The sequence below is a fragment of the Carassius auratus genome, linkage group LG28B (genome assembly GCF_003368295.1).
Source record: "Carassius auratus strain Wakin linkage group LG28B, ASM336829v1, whole genome shotgun sequence".
NCBI lineage: Eukaryota > Metazoa > Chordata > Actinopteri > Cypriniformes > Cyprinidae > Carassius > Carassius auratus.
In genome coordinates this window covers 4573327-4599019 of record NC_039293.1, presented here as the reverse complement: position 1 = coordinate 4599019, position 25693 = coordinate 4573327, and the positions used below count along the sequence as shown (strand labels likewise).

General features: G+C 37.2%; 1 protein-coding gene across 7 annotated transcripts in view; it reads left to right on the top strand.

Annotated features, from left to right (window-relative positions):
* Positions 1-25693, top strand: part of rbfox3b (RNA binding fox-1 homolog 3b) — a 219293-nt gene that overhangs the window by 179868 nt on the left and 13732 nt on the right. For 6 of the 7 annotated variants that reach the window (XM_026240301.1, XM_026240300.1, XM_026240297.1 and 3 more), the window contains 9 exons: positions 1073-1210; positions 9666-9719; positions 13088-13180; positions 14249-14309; positions 14397-14450; positions 19159-19291; positions 19910-19949; positions 23260-23318; positions 25462-25540. In XM_026240301.1, coding sequence (XP_026096086.1) covers positions 1073-1210; positions 9666-9719; positions 13088-13180; positions 14249-14309; positions 14397-14450; positions 19159-19291; positions 19910-19949; positions 23260-23318; positions 25462-25540 — 711 coding nt within the window. The remainder of the gene's footprint in view (positions 1-1072; positions 1211-9665; positions 9720-13087; positions 13181-14248; positions 14310-14396; positions 14451-19158; positions 19292-19909; positions 19950-23259; positions 23319-25461; positions 25541-25693) is intronic. The other variant, XM_026240302.1, reaches the window with a different exon arrangement.

The following is a 25693-nucleotide window of genomic DNA, read 5'->3' as shown; positions in this document are numbered from 1 at the left end:
TTTTATATATATATATGTATAGTCTATTATTATTATTATTATAATTAATTATTAAGTACATATAGTAAAACTAGACATAAAAAATGAGAAATGCTGAATTTTTATATTTAAATTAAATAAGCTTTTTATTTTTATTTATTTATTTATTTTTTTTTGATAAGAGCTGTTTTTTATGCTTTTAGTTAACGAAAATAATGCTGTAAGTCACATTTGAGACCAGCAGTAGATGAGTTTTTCAGTGAATAATGACTTAAATCTGTGCCCTTTTCTCTCATAAAGCATCATCAATTACATTTGCAATACTTCTGGCAATAACTCATACAGGATACTTTTATGTTTTTGTGAGATTTGTCAAATTACTGGCAGAACTGACTGCATGTATTTGCACGCGTGCCGCACAGTGTGTGTGTGTGTGTGTGTGTGTGTGTGTGTGTCTCTGTTACGAGCTGATGCAATAATGTTGGTGCTGTGTGTTGATGTTTTGATGAAGCCCATGATGCTCTGGGGAGATTTGTTGATGTTGTTGTGTACATGCATATGTGTGTGTGCGTGTGCATGTTTGAATGAATCTGAACATTTTTTACCTCAATGATGACATTCTGATGACATGCTGCTGTAAGCGAGCACATGAAAATGAGTGTGTGTGTGTGTGTCGTTCTGCTCGACTGAGCTAGCGGAGAGAGAAAACATCTGTCACACACGTCTAAAGTTTCATTTGTGGCGGATCATCAACATAATGATGGAAACAGCAAGCCAATGGCCTCCAAGAGCGCTTGTGTGTGTGTGTGTGTTTGCTGGATATTTGTCAGTATATCTGGTGTGTTTGGCTCCTCAGACAGTAACAGGTGGAGATTAATAATCTTATTGTAGATGCATGACCTCAGGTAGGCCACCATAACTCAACGTCTGTTTAGCCGTGTACCGCCGGAGTGAAAAATGATAGCCGCGGATAAGTAGGCTAACTTACTATCCTTCATCTTCATCTTCATCTTCACCCTTTTCTTTGGTTGTGAGTTTAACCTGGAGGCGCTCATTAACGGACGGCTCTTCTGTCTTTGTTTTGCTCGGACAGACGGAAGACGTGACACAAACAGAAGTTTCCCAGCTGGTGCCGCATTCAGAGTCCACGGAAAAACAGCAGCCCAAACGGTTACACGTCTCCAACATCCCCTTCCGCTTCCGTGACCCGGATTTACGGCAAATGTTTGGGGTGAGTTCGAGAACTACTTGCACTATGACACATTTCTGTTTGCTTTTATCCAGCAGCCTTTTTTCCTGGTTCCATCCCCTCAGGATTCATTCTCTTTGAAGGAATAGTTCACACAAAAATGTGCTGAAAATGTATTCATCCTCAGGCAATACATGATGTAGATTTCTTCATCAGATTTGTATCATTATATCACTTGCTCATCAACAGATCCTCTGCAGTGAATGGGTGCCGTCAGAAGGAGAGTCCAAACAGCTGATACAAACATCACAATAATCCACACACACCACTCCAGTCCATCAGTTAATATCTTTCTGATAGACAAATCCATTATAAGATGCTTTTAACCTCCATCTCTATCCGTAATATTGCTTTCTGGACAACTAAACCAGGCACATTTTTGAAGCTAATATTTATGCATACTTTAGATTTATAAATAAGCTTTCCATTGGTGTAAGGTTTGTTAGGACATGACAATATTTTGTTGAGATACAACTATTTTAAAATCTGGAATCTGAAAATGCAAAAACAGTTTGAGAAAACAGCTTTAAAGTTGCCCAAATGAAGTTCTTACAGTAGCAATGCATATTACTAATCAAATATTAAGTTTTGATATATTTAAGGTAGGAAATTAATCAATTTATCTTTATTGAACACAATCTCTCTTTAATATCCTAATGATTGTTGGTATAAAAGAAACATTTGCCATTTTGAACTATACACATTTTGTTACGACTCTCATTCGGACGGCACCCATTCACTGCAGAGCATCCACTGGTGAACAAGTGATGCAATGTTAAATTTCATCTTTTAATTCAGTATGGTGAAATGAGATAAAAAAAAGAATGAGTAGTTTGTATCACAGGATAATTGCTGTTGGTCATTTCTGTCATAAACAGTTTTCAAATATTAAATATTTTAAATATTTAGCTACTTCATTTGAGAAGCAAAATTACTTATCACGTAATTTTAATTTAAAAAAATTATTATTAAGTATAATTAAATGCTCTTGTTACTTAAGATATCAAATCTGAAAAAAAAATAATAATAATCTGAAAAAAAAGTCCAAATTAAGTTTGAAAATTGAGAACAAGAAATGCCATTGGGGTAAGAAAATAATCTTGAAACAAGGGCATTTTTTTATTTCCTTATTTTTCTTTCCTCATTGGCAGAGAGCTTTTTTTCTAAACATAAACTCACTTAGGGTACACTTACAGTTTAAGATATTTTAGATTTAGTCCGAGAGCTCTCAGTCCCTCCATTGTAAGCTCATCCAGTACCTCCAGAAAGGTAATAAAAACATCAAAGTAGTCCATGTGACATCAGAGGGTCAGTTAGAACTTGTTGAAGCATCGAAAATACATTTACCAAAACTAAAAGTTATTTTGGACAGTATACCGTACGCACAGTTTCAATGGAGGGACAGAAAGCTCTCGGACTAAATCTAAAATATCTTAAACTGTGTTCTGAAGATAAACGGAGGTCTTATGGGTTTGGAACGACTTGAGGGTGAGTTATTAATAACATAATTATGATTATTGGTTGAACTAACCCTTTAAGTTGTTTTGCTTCAAGTATATCTATATGTTTATTTAAGAGTTGAGTTAATATTTGTAATGGAAAACAAGACAAAAATACTTAGTTAGAACATTTGTATATATCTGAATATATGAATTACATTAAACGTTCTCTGCATATGATATGGTGAACTTACCTTTAGGGTAAATAAGACGACTACAAGCTGACTAAATGAGCACACACACACACACACACACACACACACCGCTTCCTTCTTATTTGCTAAAATCATCTCAATCATCTTAATGACCCGTCAGCAGCAGGCTGGCCAGAAAAGCTGCTTTAAACAGCACTCATTTGTTTGGGCTGGTGTCGGCTGGTGGCTCTGTCGAAAAGATGATGTTAATTACAGCACAGACCGCCGCATAGCCATATAAATTACATACAACATGCTCTGTGGCCCCTCGCTCGTTTCCCATCATGCTCTGTGATAGCTGGATTATTGTTCTCCGAGGCTGCCAGGTTTGTGTATGCCAAATCAGCACAGTAATTAGCTTGCAGTTATTGTGCATAGGTCGTCCAGAGATATATGATGCAGACTCAGTATGGATGCCAAAAACAATATAGGCGACTGGGGACGTTTATTTAATCACTACTAACCAAGCTGGCATCCTTTCTTACTCAATACTTTGGTCTTGTTTTCCATTTTAAACATCTGAATGTTCTTAAATCAAGATGCATTTTGAGAAAATCTTACCACTATCTCAGCATTGGATCCTCTGCAGTGAATGGGTGCCGTCAGAATGAGATTCCAAACAGCTGATAAAAACATCCACAATAGAAGCAAAGGATGCATGTTTGAAAGTAACAACAATTTTTAACTTCAGTCGATTAGTTCCTGCTAAAATATGAGTCCATGATCCATAATATTGCTTTCTCAAATAGCCTCGTCTTTATGCCTGGAGTAAACATTATAAATGACTATGTATTAATGAATTTAATATTAATATTATTTTTGTATTTTATTTTGGATGGGAGCAGCGTTTTAAAGTAAAAAATGTGGAAGTAGTGTGGATAACTTCTGGGTTATTGTGATGTTTTTATCAGCTGTTTGGACTCTAATTCTAACGGCACCCATTCACTGCAGAGAACATGCTAAATTTTGCAAATCTGTTCTGATGAAGAAATCACATATTTTATGGCCTGAGGGTGACTGCATTTTCAGCAAATTCAAATTTGTTTTCCTTCAAAAGTAAAATGTCTTTACTCAAAAAAACATTTTTACTTCCTACTTTTACCTTGAAGTAGGAAAAATTAAATATGATTTTCTTTAAACCGTTCTCCAGTAATCATTGGTTTATTTACAACTTTAAAAAAAAATGTTTTACATTGTAGTAGAACCAAATGGATCGCACTCTGCCGTAATTGCTTGAAGCACTACAGTGCTTTTGCATCCTGTTAGCATGATGAAAGTTAGCCGCATTTGCATAAGACGTCACAGAAGATAAACAAAGGAAATATGGCCATACTTTAGCCGTGTAAGCCCAACACTTAAGACGTAATCACTCACTATAAGCTCCATCTGGCTGCACAGACTCAAGTAAGCCACGCTAATGACTTGATCCCACGCTTACAAAGCTTGGCGGCATTGATTAGCCTCGTGGCTAATGGAGATTTAGCCTGTGGTTAGCAGGGCTGAAGGTTTGCCAAGAGAAAGTAGAGCAGCTAATTAGCTACTTGGCTAACGGAGAGTCAATGAGTGGGGTGTCAGGTTAGCGTCACATGCTAAAGCGCTGGAGTCTGGGAGTCGCTAATGAGTGCAGAAGTACTGGGCTCATTATCCAGAGCCGAGTGGTTTATTACTGAGGATGTCCGTACGGAAATGTGAGGTAGGAGAGAGCATTCCTAGAAGTAAAACCTCTGGCTTTGTGTTGGCTTTAGGGCTGTTTCTTCTTCCCCTCTGCCTGTGGGCCTCAAGGGCTGCTGGGAAATTCTCTCACAGGGGGCCTTACCTTCATCATCGGCTTTCCCGCTGTGCAGACACTATGTTAGCATTCCACCTGCGGCTCTCCACTTTTAAGAGACGGAATTAAAGATCTGCTTAAATCTGACTCCTGTGAGCAGTGAACAAGTCTTCATCGGTATGGAGAGAACCCTCGCATTAAAGAAAAAAAACCCCACCAATCGGAGCACTTCAAAAGACGCAGGGCTCAGAAACTGCCTTCAATACTGCTGTGGTTGGCAGAATACGACATGAGCTTTTTTGGCAGGGTACTTTGTGCATAATTCCCTGCCGGGGAATCCAGCTAATCCAGCTTCTGAAGGAGACTGCTTTCACTCTGGCCATTCAGAATTTAATTGACAATGCCTTTTAAATTGCAGTTTAATTACTGCATATGAATAGAGCTTGCAAACAGGATTGATAATCAATCATTTAAAACTATTTTCTAAACTAGAAAAGCTAATTTTGTGAAAATAAGCTTAAAATTTGCTATTTTTAAACTGGCCTTTCAGATCACGTCATTTCCCAGAATACACTGCACATGTGTAGAACGTCTTTGAATGCTTTTCTGTTAAAATCTCACTTTGTAAGCTTCCAGTGTACCGGTTTTTTTTTTCCTTAGCAAACTGTGATACTGGCAAGCTGTTGATCACAACCAATTATATCATAGTGTAATAATTTGGCAGACATTTATGTGTTTGACAGGCACTTTTATTCAAAGCAGCTTCAATTGTATTCAATCCTCTGCAAAACTACTAAGTGCTTCATTCCCTGCAGCGCTGTGCTAAGGTTTTACTGCATATATGCATGAGAAAACTGCCACCACAGGGGGTAACTGAGCATGCTCAGTAGAGACGACCACTTCCCCAGCCAAACGCAACTTCCCAACCAAACTAATCAATCTCTATCACTGGTCCATTAGGCCTGGTTAAAACAATTAGCATCTGCAGCACGCTAGCCAGGGAAAACCCCACCATACAACACGGAGATCACGCTGGGGAGTTAATGTGTTTGTGTGTCTCTGATTGAGCCCTCTGCAGAATGTGCATTCATTTGAATAAATTGATAGATTTCAGCCTACAGTTTCACACAGATGCTGATTGGATGAGCAATAAGCCATTGCAGCTGTAGCACAAACAAAAAGACCATGAGCACAGAGTCATTCTTGAAATGTTATCGCACACGGTTTGTTTTAGCATCAGCATGCTCTCAGATGTTGCACTTCAAGTTTGGGGAAATAAAACTAGAGGCATACAAATTAATTTTTAGTGTAGATGAGCTCATTTGATGAGAAATATTGCCGTTTGCAGATTTTAGTATCTTGGTAAATCTGAGCAGAGTGTGAGACATTGTTGAGATCTCTACTGAAACTCTAGAGGAGAAATGCGAGATTACTGGAGTCTGTTTGCCTGGAGAAATGGAAGTCTTCAGCATACTGTACGTCTCAATTTCATTTCATTGAAGTCCAGGAGGAACAGTTTTTTATTAACAGAAGCAGGAATCTTATTCAAAAGAATGCATTGACTCTTCATTTCATCTAACCGCTGTCTAGGAGAAACAACCACAATTTTAAAGACATCTTGTGTGTGTGTGTGTGTGTGTGTGTGTGTGTGTGTGTGTGTTTCTTTCCTAATTGCAGTACTGTTAATGAAGATGAAGGCTTCCCGAATCTTTGCATCTCATGTCTAGTGACTCTTTCCTGACCTCTCCTCTCTCACACAAACAGCTAATTAACATTAGCATGTAGTCTGATTAGCATTGACCCCTGATTAGCGTCGATCCCTTTTTTGTAGTCTGTGTCTGTAGACAACTGCACCACTTTTGATCCTATTAGCACTTCCAGTGTCATCTTTCTCCGTCCTGCACGCCACTCGCAGAGGTTTTATTTTCTACCGCAGTGGCCGAATAATGGCGATGCAGCATGCTCGACAGGGTAATTACTTTTAATGAAATAATACGACCATCACAGGCATCAATTAAAAGCCACCCTCACTGTGCACTCATTAAAGGGGTTTGCGCTCGTCCCTCATCCCTTTCTGCTTTCTAACGATCCAAACAGCACGGAAGCTAAATCGAAGATTGTCGAACGTTTCCCCCCTTGGGAGCAATGCCACACAACAAAAACAAGAGAGAGAGAGAGAGAGAGAGAGAGGAAGAGAGAGGAAAAAGGAGCGTGTCATCAGTCAAAGACAGAAGAAGAAAAAAACAGACTGTACACACATAGTTTAGCTTATATTTATAATACAAATTAAATGTGTACATAATTAAAAGCCTGTTTTACTTATTTTTCCCCTCACTCTCAGGCCTCTGATAAGAGCTCAAGCCAGAGACCTCACACCAGAGACTGCAGATACATCACGTTAGAAAATTCACATCACAGACTTCTAATGAGAAACCTCACACTAGAAACCTCACTACAAAAAAAAAATCAATTAATAAATCACATGAGAAAGCTCACGCTGCAGACTTCACATTAGATAGCTCACTCCAGAGACTTCAGATACATCACATTCAGAAAATTCAAATCACAGATCCGAACAAAACCTCACATGAGAGAACTTGACTTCACTCAAAACGCATCAGATTAGAAACCTCATGCCAGAGACTCCAGATACAACATATTTAACCTCACACCACAGACTTCTAATGAAAAACTGAAAGACCTCACCTGAGAGACCTCACCCCAAAGACCTCACATCATATTAGAAAGCTCACATCATGATTGACCTCATGCAAGAGACTTCACTCCAGATACATTACATTAGAAATATCAGACGATAGACTTCTTCAAAAAAAAAAAAATAAATAAATAAAAAAAAAGATTCATCTGGTAGACCTCACACCAGAGACTCCATATATATCACATTAGAAACCTCAGACCACAGTCTTCCACTGAGAAACCTCACTGAAAAAAACATCTTATTAGAAAGCCTACGCTGCCGACTTTACTTTATAAGTCTCATGCTAGAGACCTCACTTCAGATACTCCAGATACATCACATTAGAAACCTCACACCACAAACTTAGATAAAAAAATAAATATATATATATAAAAAAGAAAAAGCTCACCTGAGAGAACTCACACCAGAGACATCACTAAAAAAAAACAACGTATTAGAAACCTCACACCACCGATAGATATATAACCTCCTGGCAGAGACCTCACTGCAAAAACATAAAAAAACTCACACGACAGACTTCCACTGAAGACCTCAAGCCAGAGACCTCACTGCAAAAACATCATATTACACAAAAATGCAAACCTCACCCCAGAGACTTCTGCTGCAAAAGAAAAGAAACAAATCCTCACATGATAGACCTCACGCCAGAGGCTCTATAGACATCACATTAAATATAATTCAATTATTAGAGAGCTCACGCCACAGACTTCTAATGAAAGCTGACATAATAGACCACACTTGAGAGACTTCACTCTAAAACAATATATACTGTAAATTAGAAACCTCATCACAGAGGAACCTTTCTATAGTTTCTAGAATTATTGGTGGAAGTTCCCACTTTTTTGGTGGTTTTAGTTTTTAGTTCTAGAAACTCCAGTTGCGGGAACTAAATGAGCTCCTACTTTAGAGTAGAGTAAAAAAAAAAAAAAAAACTTAAGTGTACCCTGATTGCTCAAATGCATACAAACGAATCCTAGCACCAAGTGGTGCAAAAACACCTTTTGACCTCACACTAATGGAAAACCTCACATGTGAGACCTCATGCCAGAGACTCCATATACATTACCGCTGAAACCTCACTGCAAAATAATCACATTAGAAACCACACACCACAGACTTTACAATATAAACTAATGCAATAGACTTCATATGTGTCACATTAGAAACCTCATATAACAGGCTTCTAAAGAAAACCTCTGGTAAGAGACCTCACTTCAAAAATATCACGTTAGAAACCTCACGCCACAGACTTCTCATGAAAACCTTACCTTGCAGACCTCACGCCAGAGACCTTACTCCAAAAATATCACGTTAGAAACCTCACGCCACAGACTTCTCATGAAAACCTCATCTTGCAGACCTCACGCCAGAGACCTCACTCCAAAAATATCACGTTAGAAACCTCACGCCACAGACTTCCCATGAAAACCTCACCTTGCAGACCTCACGCCAGAGACCTCACTTCAAAAATATCACGTTAGAAACCTCACGCCACAGACTTCTCATGAAAACCTCACCTTGCAGACCTCACGCCAGAGACCTTACTCCAAAAATATCACGTTAGAAACCTCACGCCACAGACTTCTCATGAAAACCTCACCTTGCAGACCTCACGCCAGAGACCTCACTCCAAAAATATCACGTTAGAAACCTCACGCCACAGACTTCCCATGAAAACCTCACCTTGCAGACCTCACGCCAGAGACCTCACTCCAAAAATATCACGTTAGAAACCTCACGCCACAGACTTCTCATGAAAACCTCACCTTGTAGACCTCACGCCAGAGACCTCACTCCAAAAATATCACGTTAGAAACCTCACGCCACAGACTTCTAATGAAAACCTCACCTTGCAGACCTCACGCTAGAAGCCTCACTACAAAAACATCTTATTAGAAACCTCACACCACAGACTTCACATTACATACCTCACGCCAGAGACCTCAGAGTCTGCAGACACTTAATAATGCTGTGGAATGTGATTATACAGTAGCAACAGAATTGCAAAAGTTTTTCACCATCTAAACTCAGGAAAAGTTGTTTTATGAAGCCTGTAGTGGGAAGCATCTAACATGTCCTGTGTGTTATATAATTTCCAGCTTGCCGGATGCGTGATGTTATTATTTCATCCCAGGTTTCCAACCCCACTTTCTCATGGACACAGAGGCTCCTAATCGATTTATCTCTCTCTTATTCCCGTCTTCATCTTGCTTTTCTCTCCCTCGCTCTCTGTTTCTCTCGCTCTCCTTTTCTGCAGCAATTTGGGAAGATCTTAGACGTGGAGATTATCTTTAATGAAAGAGGATCAAAGGTATGTATGACGCTTGCTTTCTTCTCCTCTCTGTTTGTGTAGCCACGATCTTTCTCGTTCTCTTCTGAACTCTTTATTGGCTTAGAGACGCCGGTTTGATCTTTCTCTACTCAGATTAAAGACTATAAAGTCAAAGAACAAAACAGACACGGCAGTGCACATAATCAGAGCGCTGGTTGTGGACAGAGGTCAGCTGAGGACTTGATCTACTGTTTGTCCGGACGAAAGACAGAATAAAGTACAAACTCCTGTGCTGCTGATCTTCACTTCAGTGCTGTATGTGTAAAACTAAAATTAATAATGTCAACGTGAACTGTTTTCCCTCCAAAACCTACTGCTGGAACGTTAAACATTAAAGTGCCCTAAATGTGTATCTAAAACCTAAGATAAATAAATAAAATGAACAAAAATGTTATTGTTAATAAAATAAAACTGAAATGGAAATAAAATATAAATGAAAATAAAAATATTAAAATTTTATGCAAAAAATAGGAACTAAATAAAGCATTAAAATATGAATTAATAAATTGAACCTATTAATGTTTAAAAGCAGAAAACAAAATGACAAAAAAAAACTAAACAAAATTAAAAGCACTTTAATTATATAGTGAATCTAAATGAGTAAATACAATAAATAACTCAAAATGTTTTTGTTAATTTAGGATGAAAAACAAATATTAGGTGAAAAACGTAAAACTTAAAGCACTAAAATTACAAAAAGATAATAAAAGTAAACCTAGGTTATTATAAATTAAACCAATCGAACCTCAATAGTAATATTTAAAACAAACAAATAAAGAAATCCAATTCAAAATCAAACATAATTCAAAGTATTAATAGCACTCGAATGGTGCATAAATACAGAAAAATAGTATAGTAGAATAGTAGAAAAACAACAAAAACTAACATATTAAATATAAATTGATTTGCAATAGATTTAATTTTCAATAGAAATATAAAAAAATTGCCTGTATTTGTTACAAAATTGACCTGGTTCAATTAATGTATGTCAGTGTGGTTTTATTGTCTCCTCTACAGCTACAGTATATATACTGACTGAAGCTTTAACCCTGTTATACAAAAAAGTCAGCATGCATTTTTCATAAACACTCACAGTACAGTTTTATATCACAGTACAGTTATATAACAGAAATGCTTTAATATTAGCTACTGTTTGCCTTATGAGTAACCTCTCTGACCGCAGACAGAGCGTGTTTGACAGGTGCGTGCTGAAGTTTCTGTCAGCAGTCAGTGTCCTCTGTCCCCCACGGCTAGATAAGATGAAGATGACAACCATTCGCTGCTGTGTTCCCTACAAAGCCCATTACCCATGATGCCTTGCTGTCCCCACCTACAGCGTTGCAGTATAATGAACCAACCGGCCCATTAATAAACAATCTATTCTCTAAGAAGCAGCAATTTGCATTCAATATGTTTGTCCCTTTTGAAAAATGGGCTGTGTTTTGGCCCTCTGTGTAAGCTCATTATTGCGTGATAAACCAGAGCAGATGCAGGCGTGTGAGACGTCCACGGGACTCATACGGCCCTCCGTCTATTCCTTTATCTCTCTGACTGATAGAAACCCACCCCTCGAGCTGCTAGTAGCTCATCCTGCATTAGCCCAACACAGAGACGCCGCTAAGGGGGGAAGTTAGGACAATTCTAAGGGCACACACACTTTTGGGGCCCTCAGAGATCTGTTTTATTAGCGGTAACAGTACTGATAGTATTGCAATGGAAATTATAAAGGTATATCTACCAAAGAGTTACAAATAAATCTAAATTACAGCTTATTTCTGCATTTCGGCAACAATTACTGCGTGATTGCATTACTACTGTTCACTGCATGCAGCCTAGAGTCACTGAGTGAGATCAGATGGTAAACTGTCAAATTAGAGAAGTCTTCGAGTTTGCCGAAGATCTAAATATTTTTGGATTGGAAACAAAATGAAAATTGACAAGCTTTTGCTGCATTTCTAATGGATGTTTTGCCCGACAGGTCTTCGAATCAGTCACTTGACTGAAAACTATGAATTGTAGCCTCTAATGCTCAATACCATTGGTTTGAAGTGCTGTTTATTATGCCAATAAAGCTACTTGAATCTCAATTTACCAGTTGCTGATTGCGATGCAGATTTCTTCAAATAGGATATACATCTTAACCACAGAACATTGCTGTTCACTGTATGTAAACACTCTGTTTTAAAATATTGCCCTGGTCACACTGATAACTTTGAGTGATCACACTGAAGCATGAGTAGCCACACAATACACTTTAAGTCTAGATTTAATAATAACTGACACTTCAAATCAACATAAATATCAACTTTTACATCTTAATTCTCTCACTCTGCTGCAAACAATTAAAAGGTACTTATATGTATTTATATACAGTATAGGGCTCTACAGACATCTAGATGTTACACCCTGATATTGCAGAAGATAAATGGTGCAGCATTTAGAGGTTAATATTTACTAAAATCCCCTTAAAATAATACATATATTATTGAGCTAAAATCACAAAAGCACAAATATATGTAAATTTTTTATGTAACGCTGCCTTCATTAATTTGTATGCTGATCTCTAAGTGTTTGGGCTGTTTAATATTAACATTTTGTTTAAAATTCATAAAATTCAACATCAAGCCCCGCCCCCCTGCACCCCCAGATAAAATATATTCCCGCGACTATGGGTAGGTCTCTTACTAAATACTGATACTTAGTTGTCAAAAGCAATAGCAAAACTAATAGGTCGGTATTATTAAATTGGGGACAAGGATTATGGATAACTAGGCTTGCTTGTATGTTTGGTGTGGAATGGGAACAGCAGGTAGCTCAGCCTCATTTTCTTTCTTACAGCCCAAAAGTGCTAGCGGCACCCCTGGTCAAACAGCATCTGTCCATCATATGTAGCCCCACCCCCTTTCCACTCTACACTATATATTTCTATTATTTATATTTCTATTTGTTTGTATATTTTTATTATTTTTGCAATATAGTAAAAAACATTTTTATATCAATTATACCTACAGCCAGAGTTGTACATGCACTGCTAAAAATAGTTGTCTAATATGTTATGAATGTGTCTGGGGAGGGAACTGGTTTGCTTTAAAGCTTCTTTAGTCACTTTTTGAACTTTGAGTAAGGCATGTGACATTGTAAAAGAGGTTTATAGGTGTCACTAACATGATCTGAATGAAGCTCTTCACACACAGACTGTGGATCTGTGTTTCTCTGCTGGTGTTTTACTGTAGCGTGTTTCTGTAATGCTCCTGATCATGTCCCTCCTGTCGTGGGCTCCTGACTCTCTCCAAACCCCTTCAGTGCTGTTTCTCTCTCTCCTTCTGTTTCACTCCATGCGTCCGCAGGGCTTTGGCTTTGTAACTTTTGAAACGAGCACAGACGCAGATCGTGCGCGGGAGAAACTAAACGGTACTATCGTAGAAGGACGTAAAATCGAGGTGCTTTCCTTTTCCCCTTCTCTCCGTCCTCCTTTCCTGCTTGCTGACCTCATTTCCTGTCCTCATCCTGAGATTCTTGAGCATCTGCACGAAAGCTGTGCATATGTGTGTTTGTGACACCTGAAAGCAATATTCTGGGTTAAATATGGCTTATACTCTAACAACATTTCACCCCAAAATCAAAAGAAATAAAAAATAAACTATATTTTGTATACAGTATGTTTATACTGTTTTAGGATTTTAACATTTGTTGCATCGTAACAATAATTAAAATTACTATTAAGAACATGTCCTCTGAAATTCCTGTTACTGTACAGTGATTGAATTGAATTGAATTGAATTTAGCATGCATTTAATTGTATGTACTTTTATATATTATATTATATTATATTTGTTCAGTTTAGATAAAAAATACCAAATATTTGACAGATACTGTCAATAGATATTAAGTTGAAAATTTCCCAGAATATTTCTTTAATTTTTATTGATCTCTGATAGGAATTTAATCTGTTGGATGTTAAACCAATTATATATATATATATATATATATATATATATATATATATATATATATATATATATATATATATATATATATATATATATATATATATATATATAAAGCTGAACCTTTGAAATCTATTAAATAAAAAAGTGCAGAATTTTATTGTTAGTGTTCATCAACTTCCACCATTTCTCATTGGGTAACTGTATTTTCAAACTGTATTTGAGATCATATATCATGATCAAAGTGTTGTTTACTGCTGTTATTCATGTTTTTTGTTTTATCCATTGCTTGTGTATGTCATCAATTCCAAACTATTTGCAGTAAAAAAAAAAAAAAAAAATGCAAAAGTGAAGCAAAATATCAGACTATAAAAACACATTCCCTAAAGTGTGGTGTGCATGGCTCAGAACAGCCAAAAGAGATGCATTGAGGGTGATTACAGGAAGCACAGACGGATATTACTCACATGCATGTGTGTTTGCATGAGCGCAGTGTTCATATGCATGCGTTTCTGATATATGTTTCTGCAGCACACTCTCATCCCTCTCTCTCTATCTCAGGTGAACAATGCCACAGCGAGAGTGATGACGAATAAGAAAGTGGTAAACCCGTACACAAACAGTAAGAGCTCCTCTCAGCACACAGCTGTTTGAAACATCTGACTCTCTGTGGGATCTGTTCAAGCACATCTCTGTCCCGTTTCTGCAGGCTGGAAACTCAATCCGGTGGTCGGAGCAGTTTACGCACCGGAGCTCTACGCAGGTGAGGAGCTTTCTCACTGAAAAACGTTCAAAATGAATCATTTCCCCACATGTAAACTAGCTTGAGTTTGTTGTGTAATAATAATGAGGATCTGTCAAGAATGTTTTGCTCTTTAGTTTCCAAAGAAAACACACACAAAGAATGGTTTCTAGGGTGTTCTAGCTGGTTTCTAGTATGATAGATGGATGGATGAATAGATAATATTGTGTAGAGGTTTGATCAGTAGTGATGTCTGTCATGTATTAGTGGCTCTGTCCCGTCCGGGACGATGCCGGGTTAAATGTCTTGCTCAGAGGCGCAGTGCTGATGTCAGTGATTTCCCACTTTATGGAGGTGAAGCGGAGAGCGCTGCGTTTGCACTCCTCAGCCGCCAATCCAGTACAACCAATAAAACGACTCATGCTAGCGTGATATTAGCCAAACTAGACGCCACGTTGCTTTCCATTCCCAGTAAAGGCACAGGCTGTTGAAGGCTGCTGTAATTTATGGCAGTCAGATGGTGGCCGTATCATTAGCGCTGCTAGTTAGCTCTGGGCTCCATTTGATTAGCAGTCACGGATCACATTTCTTTTAAAACTCTTCGGTGGCACAAATGAAGAATTCAGCGCAGAGTAATTGGCTTTAGTCCGCTTCACATGCTCTGTTTTGAGTTCATTCTGATTCGCCCTCGAGTCTCGATGACTGTAAAAGTCTTTCATAAGGAAAATGAAATGACAGTTGAGCTCAGCAGAGCCATACGCTAACACACACACACACGCAGCTAATTCACCAGAACACACAGGTTTACCTACAGATCTAGATAGATAGAACGATAGATAGATAGATAGATAGATAGATAGATAGATAGATAGATAGATAGATAGATAGATAGATAGATAGATAGATAGATAGATTGTTGTATTGATGAGTTGTGAAACTAGTAACGTACAAAAAATAATAATAAAAAATCAAATGCTTTCATGATTTCAGAATTATATTGTAAATATAGGGCCTTTCGCACCACTTTAGTTACAAGTACCGGGCCAATTTCGCGCAATTTCCCTGTACGAAAGAACGGAAAGGACAATTAAGAATCTCCAACAATAACTGGCATTGCTACATTTGCTACAAGTGAATGCAATTAAGTGTCCATACATGTATCGCTGTTCACCATACTTGCGAAATAAATTGACTCAATGTTTACAGTATGTTACACTGCGTCTTAAATCATGGCTGGTCAGGGCATTTTCGAACTCGTCTGGCCAATAAATGTCTACTTATGTCACGGGTAGTACCGGTTGTGCTGCTTAGACCCCGCTCCAGAGAAGGAGCTAATTTGGTTTTTGAAAAAGGCAGTCCGCTACTAAAATCGCACCTAGTTGCGGTGGTACGAAAACGCCCAAAATTGGATAGTTCCACAATTAGTTATGGTACTATAAAAAGGTTACAGGGGTATGAAAGGCCCTTATAATGTTGCATACAAATAATTTATTAAGTCTTTTCAGAAGTCAAACTCAGAGTATGATCTAGACACAGTTAAAAGTAATTTAAAGGACGATCTAGTTTTATAACTACCAGAACAATAAGATAAGAGACTGCAGATATACAAAGGCAGTTTATCTGTTAGAGCTTTGACAATAAACATCAACATATGCATTTTTCTCCTCTGATGCAAGGAGGGCCAGCCAACCAAATCAAACAAAGTACAGCGATGGGTACGTGTAGGAGCATTAGTCACAAATCGTATTGCAGCATGGTATAAACAATAATAAAAAAAAATACATACATATAAATCGCATCGCCATAGTCCAACACAGAAACAAAACAGCTTTGAATAATGCTCTTTTTTGCTTTAAAAGGAAGACATTTCTTTAAAAGACAAAGAAACCCCAATCTGGGTCTGAGTTTTTTTTTTAAGATTTTCAATATGAATATCAAATCCCAACCTTTCATCAAGCCATATGCCCAGGTATTTATAGGTAATTACTCTTTCTTATCTTATCAGATTGTGGGTCTCTGTACTATGGGTGGACTTTGCGAGTGTCTCAGATTAGCTTTCAGTCGTCTAACAGAACGAGAGCGCTGGAGTGAGTGATGCTGCCAGCACACACACACACACACACACACACACACGGGGGTTTCTCTCCGTTTACTGATGAGACGAGCCGCTATGGTTTAATCGGGAGGAAGTTCAGGGTCCATCTCAGATCTCTGCCGTTACACTCGACCCTTTAAACACTGCGCCTCCTCTCAGGGGTGTGTGTTTCCTCGTCTGCTGCTGAGACACACTTTATCCGGACTAAACATCAGCACATGTTCAGCGGTTGGCTGTCAGCCTGCAGACGCTAACATGCTCAGGAAAGAGTTTCCATCACCAGAAGAAAAAAATCATCATTTACACTCGCTCATCCATCCCTTCCAAACAATCAATACTTTATTTATTTGTTAGTTTGTTGTTGTTGTCTATTTAGGCCCCCTCAATCACACGTACATGTGGATTTCACTGCACTCAGATGTTTTTGCACCTAAAAGTGGCATCTTTAAGAAAATGGTGCTACAGATTTTCAAAACAACAATAACAATTGTATTTAAAATATACTAGAAGTCGTTTATACGGTTTTATATATTTATATAATCATGTAGGTACATAGTGTAAATAATTGCAACCATAGATATGTAATTGTATATTTAAATGAATTAAAAATACTTTATCCTTAGAAACATTTAATATTAGTACATTATTTTATAAGATACTCCTAGTATGCTTTTTTTGTGCCTTTTGCATGGTTTTGTAGTTGGACAGTCTCTGGTCATATCTGTGTTTGTTACAGTAAAGTGCAGTGTCTGCGGTCTTCACTTGTGTGTGTGTGTGTGTGTGTGTGTGTGTGTGTGTGTGTGTGTGCACGTGTGTTTTGATGTCACATGCATGTGTTTTATTGAGAGGTGTGTATATTTTGCGGTATTATGAGTGATGAGTGTGAGGTAATGATCTCAGAGAGTATCGCTCTGGATCAGTCGCTCCGCTGCAGAGATTGCTAAAGATCTTTTCAGATGACCTTAACAAGAGCAGAACAGCAGCTCTCACAGTGATAGAAGGGGTTTATTATATCAGGATTTCCTTCAAAGGAGTAACCAGACTAACCAGCGACACGATGAGAGACAGCATCAACGCTATCAGATTACCTCATGTCTTATTCCCAGCTGAGAAAACATTAACGTACAAAGTGTATAATATTACAGTAATAACACCTTCCATTCTCAGTTGCAATTGCGGTAGCACTTTATTTTACAGTCCTGTTCCTCATGTACATACTATGTACTTATTATAGTAATTACAATAACTATGTAATAAATAGGTACTAAACCTAACCCTACCCCATGTAGTTACCTTGTGTTACCAGAACTTTCTTAGATAAATACACTGTAAGTACACTATAAGTATATGTAAGTACAATGGCAATAGTGTAATGAACATGCCGATATTGTATCATGTCTGCGCTAACAGTTTCCAGAGGTGCAAATACATACACTGACAGACAGGTAGGACAACCCTAATCGTGATCGCTGGACTGAATAATTTGATTGCATGAACATTTTATGGTACTATACATGGTCTTATTTATGGTATCTATAGCTTTTTTTGTGCAAATTTAGTGCAAATATCCGCTGCCTTGTTCTAAATTCTATTTTGTTAGTAACTTAAATATCAAATACAAAACAAAAATAATTATTAGTATAAAAAGTAAAATATTTATAAAAGTTTATAACAAATTGTAAAGATATGCATTTGTATAATTATACAGTTTATATAGTATTTAAATAGTTTAATTGTTTTGAATATATGATATTAGTAATTCAAATATATAAAATATATATAAAAAAATAAAAAAATTAGTATAAGTATATAAAAATATATAATAATACTACAATGCAAAATTCTTTCATTTTACAAATATATAATTATATAATCAAAACCTAATTATATTATTTCTGTTACATAAAAAGTTATAATTCTTACAAAAATGTTTAAATAGTATAAAGCTTTTAAAAGTTACAACACACACACACTTGAATGCACACTTTTAAGCTCCTAAAAGCAAATAAAAGCCCCTAAAGCAGTCAGTGATGACACAATGTTGATTTTTCTTCAGATCTCTCTCTTTAAGCTCTCGTATAGTCCGGTCTGATCCGGTCTGAAGTGTTTTAATGAGTGGAGATGAGCTCTCTGATTGTTTCTCGGCACATTAAGGACATAATGAAGCACTTGCTGTTGATTTGATGAATCTGTGTCTGTTCCCCCGTGTGTGGATTACTCACTGCAACTCTTCACAATAACCAGCATTAAACAGCTGAGCGGCTGCTTACCAGACTAACCATCCCCTCACTGACTCTCTGTGTTCTTATGTCTCTCTCTCTTTCTGCTCTTCTGAGATTTTTTTTTCTTCTGGTGTTTTGTGCCACAGCATGTCAGCTGGTTTGATGAATGTGTTTTTATTGAGGCAGTGTAGCCTATCGCCTGCTCATTATCAGCTTCATTTACATATATCACATGACACGGACGCCGGCGCAGCATAAACAGAGAACAGTATTTAATTTCAATGACTGATTCTAACAGCAATCCGGTCGTCTTTATAAGCCTCATTGTGTGATAGAGACACATGCACCTGTGTTTGCTTATAAACGCTCCCTGTGTCTCTCTCTCTGTGTGTGTGTGTGTGTGTGTGTGCAGTGACGGGTTTCCCGTATCCCGCAGCAGGAGCAACAGTGGCGTACAGAGGCGCTCATCTGCGGGGCAGAGGTCGGGCTATTTACAACACCTTCCGCACAGCTCCTCCTCCTCCACCCATCCCAGCGTACGGCGCGTGAGTCTTTCTCAGCAAATACTGATCCGGGCCATAGTAATTACATCAACTGATACATAATTAATGCAATTAAAAAATAATCAATTGACAGCTGTATTTGGACCTGAGGTTTTTCAGGCTGCAAAGTCACTTATTTCTCACTGATGCAGCAGTTTTGATGCTTATAAGTGACCCTGGAGCACAAAACAATCTTAAATCACTGGGGTATATTTGTAGCAGTACCCAAAAATACATTGTATGGGTCAAAATTATCTTTTTTTATGCCAAAAATCACTAGGATATTAAGGAAAGATCATGTTCAATTAAGAAATATATTTTTTAATTTCCTGCCTTAATATATCAAAACTTAATTTTTGATTAGTAATATGCATTGCTAAGAATGAATTTGGACAAATTTAAAGGTGATTTTCTCCATATTTAGATTTTTTATTTTTTTATTTGCATCCTCTGGTTCCATAATTTCAAATAGTTGCATCTTAGCCAACTTTTGTCTTATCATAAGAAACCATAATAATAATAATGTATGAATCTTATTTTTGAAAAATTGACACTTAAGGTTTTGTGGTACATATATGTGTGATAATGAAACGCTCTCGTCGTCTCTTCTCTGTCTCACAGGATGGTGTATCAGGACGGATTCTACGGTGCAGAGATCTACGTGAGTAACTTTGTTTCTTGAGGGATGAGAGCGGAGTGTAATTCCAGTCCAGGATCTCTGGCATTGATTAAGAGATGCCTCACTTTTGCCAAGAAACCTGACAACCCAATTCTAGATTCCCTTCAGTCACCATAAACACAGAGTTTGGCAAATGAGCAAAGCGCTCTCTATGTCCTCCAGCTTCAGCACACACACACACACACACACACACACACACAAGCATGCTTTCAAACCACTCCTGCATTTGGCTGAAGTGTTTCTCCAAAGCAACTTGTGTTGCATTCAAGCTATACGTTTATCAGTTCGTGCATTCACTGGGAATCAAACCCGTGACCTTAGTTCAGTGCTACAGGCCTGAAATCATTGAAGAGTTCAAAAAGAATAGAAATAGAAAACTTGACTTGTTTAAACAGCAGTATGTTGGTAAAACAGAGAACAAATGAGAGTTCACAGAGAACAAATTGGACTCCAGTTTAGTGTTTATGTGCATCTGCTGCTTGTGCTGTTAGTTTTTGTGGGGAAGAGGTTAGGAAACTAACTGAGAGCAGAGAATTCAAAAATACTTATAGCCAATGAAATGGGGAAAATATGAAAAAGGTGAAAAGGGTATTTGCTGGCCAGAAAAGGAGGAAAATAAGATTACAAAAAATGTTGGACACATACAATAAAAATAGGTAAAAATAATTAAGAAAATAAACTGTCAAAAAGGTACATTTGGTGTGCAATAAAATTAGTAAAAAAAAAGGGGGGAAAAATAAATAAATTTGGTGGCCAGTTAAAATGAATTACAATAAGAAATGAATGATAAAATAAATTACATTTATTAGCAAATATAAATGGTAAAAATAAGTAGAAACTGCGAAAAAGTTACATTGTGTGTCAATAAAGTGGGTAAAATAAGGGTAAAATAATTTTTTGTAGCTAATAAATGGATAAACAAATTAACCTTCAACTGGACGATCAAACAGGTGTTAAAGGGTTGTGTGTGTGTGTGTGTTGTAGTGGTTTGTTGATTGTTGGCTGTGAACCCTCAGTAGTGTGAGTTTTGTGGTTGCTCTGCAGTGAGTCACTGAAGAGGTGAAGCAGCTTCAGATAAATGGATTCATCTTCTTGCCGGCGCTGCTATTCACTCACACACACACACTCACACACACACTCACACACACACACACACACACACACACCCTGATAGTGACACACTGACCCGCAGGAGGACAAACTCAATCACCCATCTCTCTTTCACTCTTCATTATGCTCTCAGTTCATTCCTTACCTAAAAAAAAGTTTGAAATACTGCATATTTTTAAATATATTTTTCATTTTATTTTGTGAATTGATTTTATTCAAATGGGACTCTGTGAGGAACATACTGTTTTTTTCAAATGCTATTGTTTCTCTTTAATTTTATTTGCTCCTTTATTCTATTTTCATTTATTTTTCATTGTCCCTTCCTATTTTTTCTCTTATCCTCTTTTCTTTTTTCTCTTTTCTTTTCTCCTTTTTTTTGTTTTCACTTTTTGTTTTCTTTTTTTTGTTTCTTTTCAAATGTTCTTTTATATTTATTTTCTTCCATGATTCTCCTTTTCTTTTCTTCTCTCCTCTTTCTTCCTTTCCTTTTCTCATGTTTTCTTTTTGTTCTTTTCTAGATTTTCTTTTGTTTCTTTTCTCATCTTCTCTCCTTTTTCTTCCTTTTCTTTTTCTTTGTTTTCTTTTTGTTCTTTTTAGCTTTTATTTTGTTTTTCTTATCTTCTCTCCTCTTTTCTTTGTTTTTCTTTTCTTCCTTTTTTCTTTTCACTTTTTGTCTGTTTTGTTCCTCTTCAAGATTCACTTCTGTTCCTATCTTTTCTCTTTTCCTTTCTATCTTTTCTCGTCTATTGTGTTTCTTTCCCATTCTCTCCTCGTGGCTCTTCTCATTCTTCCCCCCGTCTCATCTTCAGCGGTGTGGTCTGTTATATTTAGTGTCCTGATAAAGCCATGTTCTGTGTATTGGGCCGGAGGTGCTGACAGTCTGATTTATTACCCCGTGTGTTCGCAGGCGGGGGCTCCAATCAGTGCGGTCCCGCAGGAAGTTCACCACGCCTGCTCCTCTCCACTTCCTGTCCCCAGGGGAGGGGTCACATGACCTCACAATCCCCCGCTCAACCTCTAACCTGATTTCATTTTACTTTCACTCCCAAACTTCTTCCGATTCAAATTGTTTTCCGAGTGATGGGAAACCCAGCCCTTCCCGTAGCGTTGGAGAGTCTCCGTGTGCTCGTTTCAGTAGCGCACAAACCGTTCTGTGCTGACTGTCTCAAATTCTCCACTCAATAAACTTTCCGTGCCCGATTTAAATGCGGCACACATTATCAGTGTAAGCCTCCACACTCAGCATCTCAAACAGAAATCAGCAGTGTTATCACGTGTTGCAGCGCCCCCCAGTGGCGTGTCGCTCTCGCTCATGGGCGTTGTGTGTTTGTCGGGCCGGAGAATGTAAAACAGCGGCTGTTCTCTTTCTGACGCTCTGATTAATGTGTGTTATTAGCGATCTGCCTACAGACAAATGAGCTCCACTCCACCTCAGAGTCTCTGCTGATTATGATACAAGCCACAAATCTACAGAATCTGCTCCGTTTTCCGGAGAAACCAGCAAGAACCAAGAGAGATGTGTTTCAAACCCTATAAAGATGACATCTGAAAGCATCATACAGCACACTTCTGAGGATGCTATACAGATACTAGACTGCAGAATTAACCCTTTACAGTCTGACATATGACATAATAAAGTTTGCATATGTGGTTATTGTTGAGTAGTAGGCTATTATAGTATGAGATAATGAAAATTAGGATGAGAAACTCATGTAAACTGAGCAAAAATATGTAATTTAGTGCTGATGCCGATATTGAAATGGACAAAAAGTCTAATAGCTAGTTAGCCAATGAGATCTTTATAACTGTATAACAAATAGGCCTACTTACATAAAATGATATAAATATCAGTCGTCAATCTATGTCTCCCATAATATGTCTCAGTAAGATGATGATATGATCGATACAATACAATACAATGATAATTGAGAGATAATAAATATTGTTCCTCAAAAGAGACACGTGAAGCACAAGCTGAAGATGTACATTTGTATAATTATACTAAAAGGCCTTTTACTTGCAAAAAAAAAGTCTAAACTATCAATAAGACGACAGAAGGCATGGAGCATCATGCTGGTCATTTAGAGGCCATCAGATGATGCAGTATTTCACAGTAGGTGTGTGTTGTATGTCTGTTGGGGTGTGAGCGATAAACGATTGTTTTGTGTTTTTGTGTTTTCAGGGTGGATATGCGGCGTACAGATATACTCAGCCTGCAACGGCTACAGCGTACAGCGACAGGTTCGACTTCATTCACACATGCAGTGTTGCATAACATATCAACAGAAACATTTATTTTGGCATGCATTTTCAGTTTTTCATATTACAATTTCAGTTCGTTTTTTTTTCTGTTTAGCTTCAGTTTGTATTTATTAAAATTTTTGTTTTATAGATTTTTTTTTTTTTTTTTGTATATAACCACTGATTACAAAAATGTATTGCTTTTTATTGGGTTACTTGTTTATATATAATGAACAGTACTATACTGTTGAAGTTAATATATTGTTTTTAATTATCAAATTCATCTTTTTTATGCAACTGCTCACTCTCCATAGCAGTAGTACATGTTTTATTATTTCAAGATTTTAGTTTTTTTGTTTAAACTGACCTGAAAACAGTATCATGTTAATATAGTCATGTACACTAGTAAAAAAAATGATATATATATATATATATATATATATATGAAGTTGTCCTAAAAACTCAAACCAAAATGCGTTCTTGTCTTAGGACAACTTTGATGATCTTTTTTTGATCCACTTCAGATGTTGACCACTATATTAATATTATATATTAATATTTTAGCTTTTATTTGTTCAGTCTGTATGTGTTTGTTATTTCTATTGTTTTGTTGCTTTTTAAATACTTCTCAGCTTTAATTTACATTTATTTCAGTTTTAGTCATTTTAGTGCTTAAGCTTATTTTTCTACAATGTTCATTTAAGTTTTCCATCTACTTTATTTCACTAAAGAGGATATTCAGCCACAGTCTGTATTGGAAGTCTGAGTGAGGCAGCAATTTGCTAATGAGGAAGAGAAATAAACTTAATTTAAGACCGGTCCCTGAAACCAAGTCAGAGTTTTAATACACAGTTTTGCTTTGCAAAGAAGTTTGTTGTTTTAAAGGATGTTTAGCCATTTTTACTGGAACACAAAATAATAATACTGATTACAAAGATTAATGAAATGACGTTTTGCGCTGTGCTGAAGTCAGTGTTATGCTTTCAAAGCAGGTTTCTTGCCAATCCAGACTGAGTCAGCACAATTAACGTCCAGTTTCACACACACAGACATTAAAGCTTATATATCTCTTACAGTAAAGCTGGCCTTTTCTCTCTCGCCCTCCGTTCGTCTGCTGGAGTTGTTGCCCGCAGCCGAGGGTTTGTGTTTTCTTATCTGCTCTCTGCAGACCTTCATTTGCAAGCTGTATGTGGAGAAGAATCAGAAGAGAGGGGAAAATGTGCAATATATAAATGAAAGGAAATGACACGTGTTGTCCTTCCTGTGGAGGATTAGTTCCAAACCAGCAACACAAGCCTGCGGCACCTCGCTTGCCTCTTTCACCTTTCTTTCCCTCACTCATTATCTCTTTTCACTCATTCTTTTGTGCTCATGTTTAATGTTTATTCCCTGTTCTTGTCATTTACCTGAATTTGTTTCTTGGAAAAATAAAAATATGTTAGGAGGGACGTTCGACAGAAAGTTTTTCTTATGCAGATTTTAATAAAAATAAATAAAAAAATGAAAAAAGCTAACACAATTTGACTCCCTATGAACCCATTCAAGTCTAAAAGTTCTGTTGTAGTTTCTTTCTGTAGAAAGCCCCAAAATTCCAGCCTCCCTCACTGGAAAAAACAAAATATAGAATTCACTGCGGTTTCCAGTAAAGAACCAAAAACCTTTATTCTTTTATGCACAAATTTTGATTACAGGGGCATATTATTGATTAATAAACTTATATCCATGCACAATACTATCTTTTGACCTCCAAACATTTTTAAAATAGCACCTGGTTTAAAAGAAAATGACATTTTAATGTTTGCATCACATAACAAGCTCCATATGTACGGCTTTTTTGACATGGTAAGCTTGCTCGGTAGCGCACCCGGTGCTTTACATTTGTGATGCCGGTCGTTATAATATGGTATTTATATTTACTTTAATAGGTATTCATTTAGTTTTAGTGTAGTATTCACACCAAGTCTGAATATTCTGGTGAAGCTTCTAACTTGGTGAGAATAGTTTTGTTGCATATAGTGTATTTTAATTTCGATATTTAACTCATATTATACATCACAGAAGTAAAATAGATTGTAAATGCTGTTTCATGTTGTGAATGAATGTTTGCACGTGTTAAAGCATCTCCTGATTGATGTTTCTGCAGTTATGGGAGAGTCTATGCAACTACTGACCCATATCACCACACCATCGCCCCGGCAGCCACCTACAGCGTGGGGACCATGGTAAGATAAACCACTGTTATAAACAGTGAAACCGTGTCAGAAACAGCACGCAAATGTATTGCGCACTTTGCTAGAATTGTATTAAGAACTGTTTCCCACCTTTTTTGTCCACCACATTTGTGCCAGGTGTTTCTGTGAGTCGTTTGTCCATGA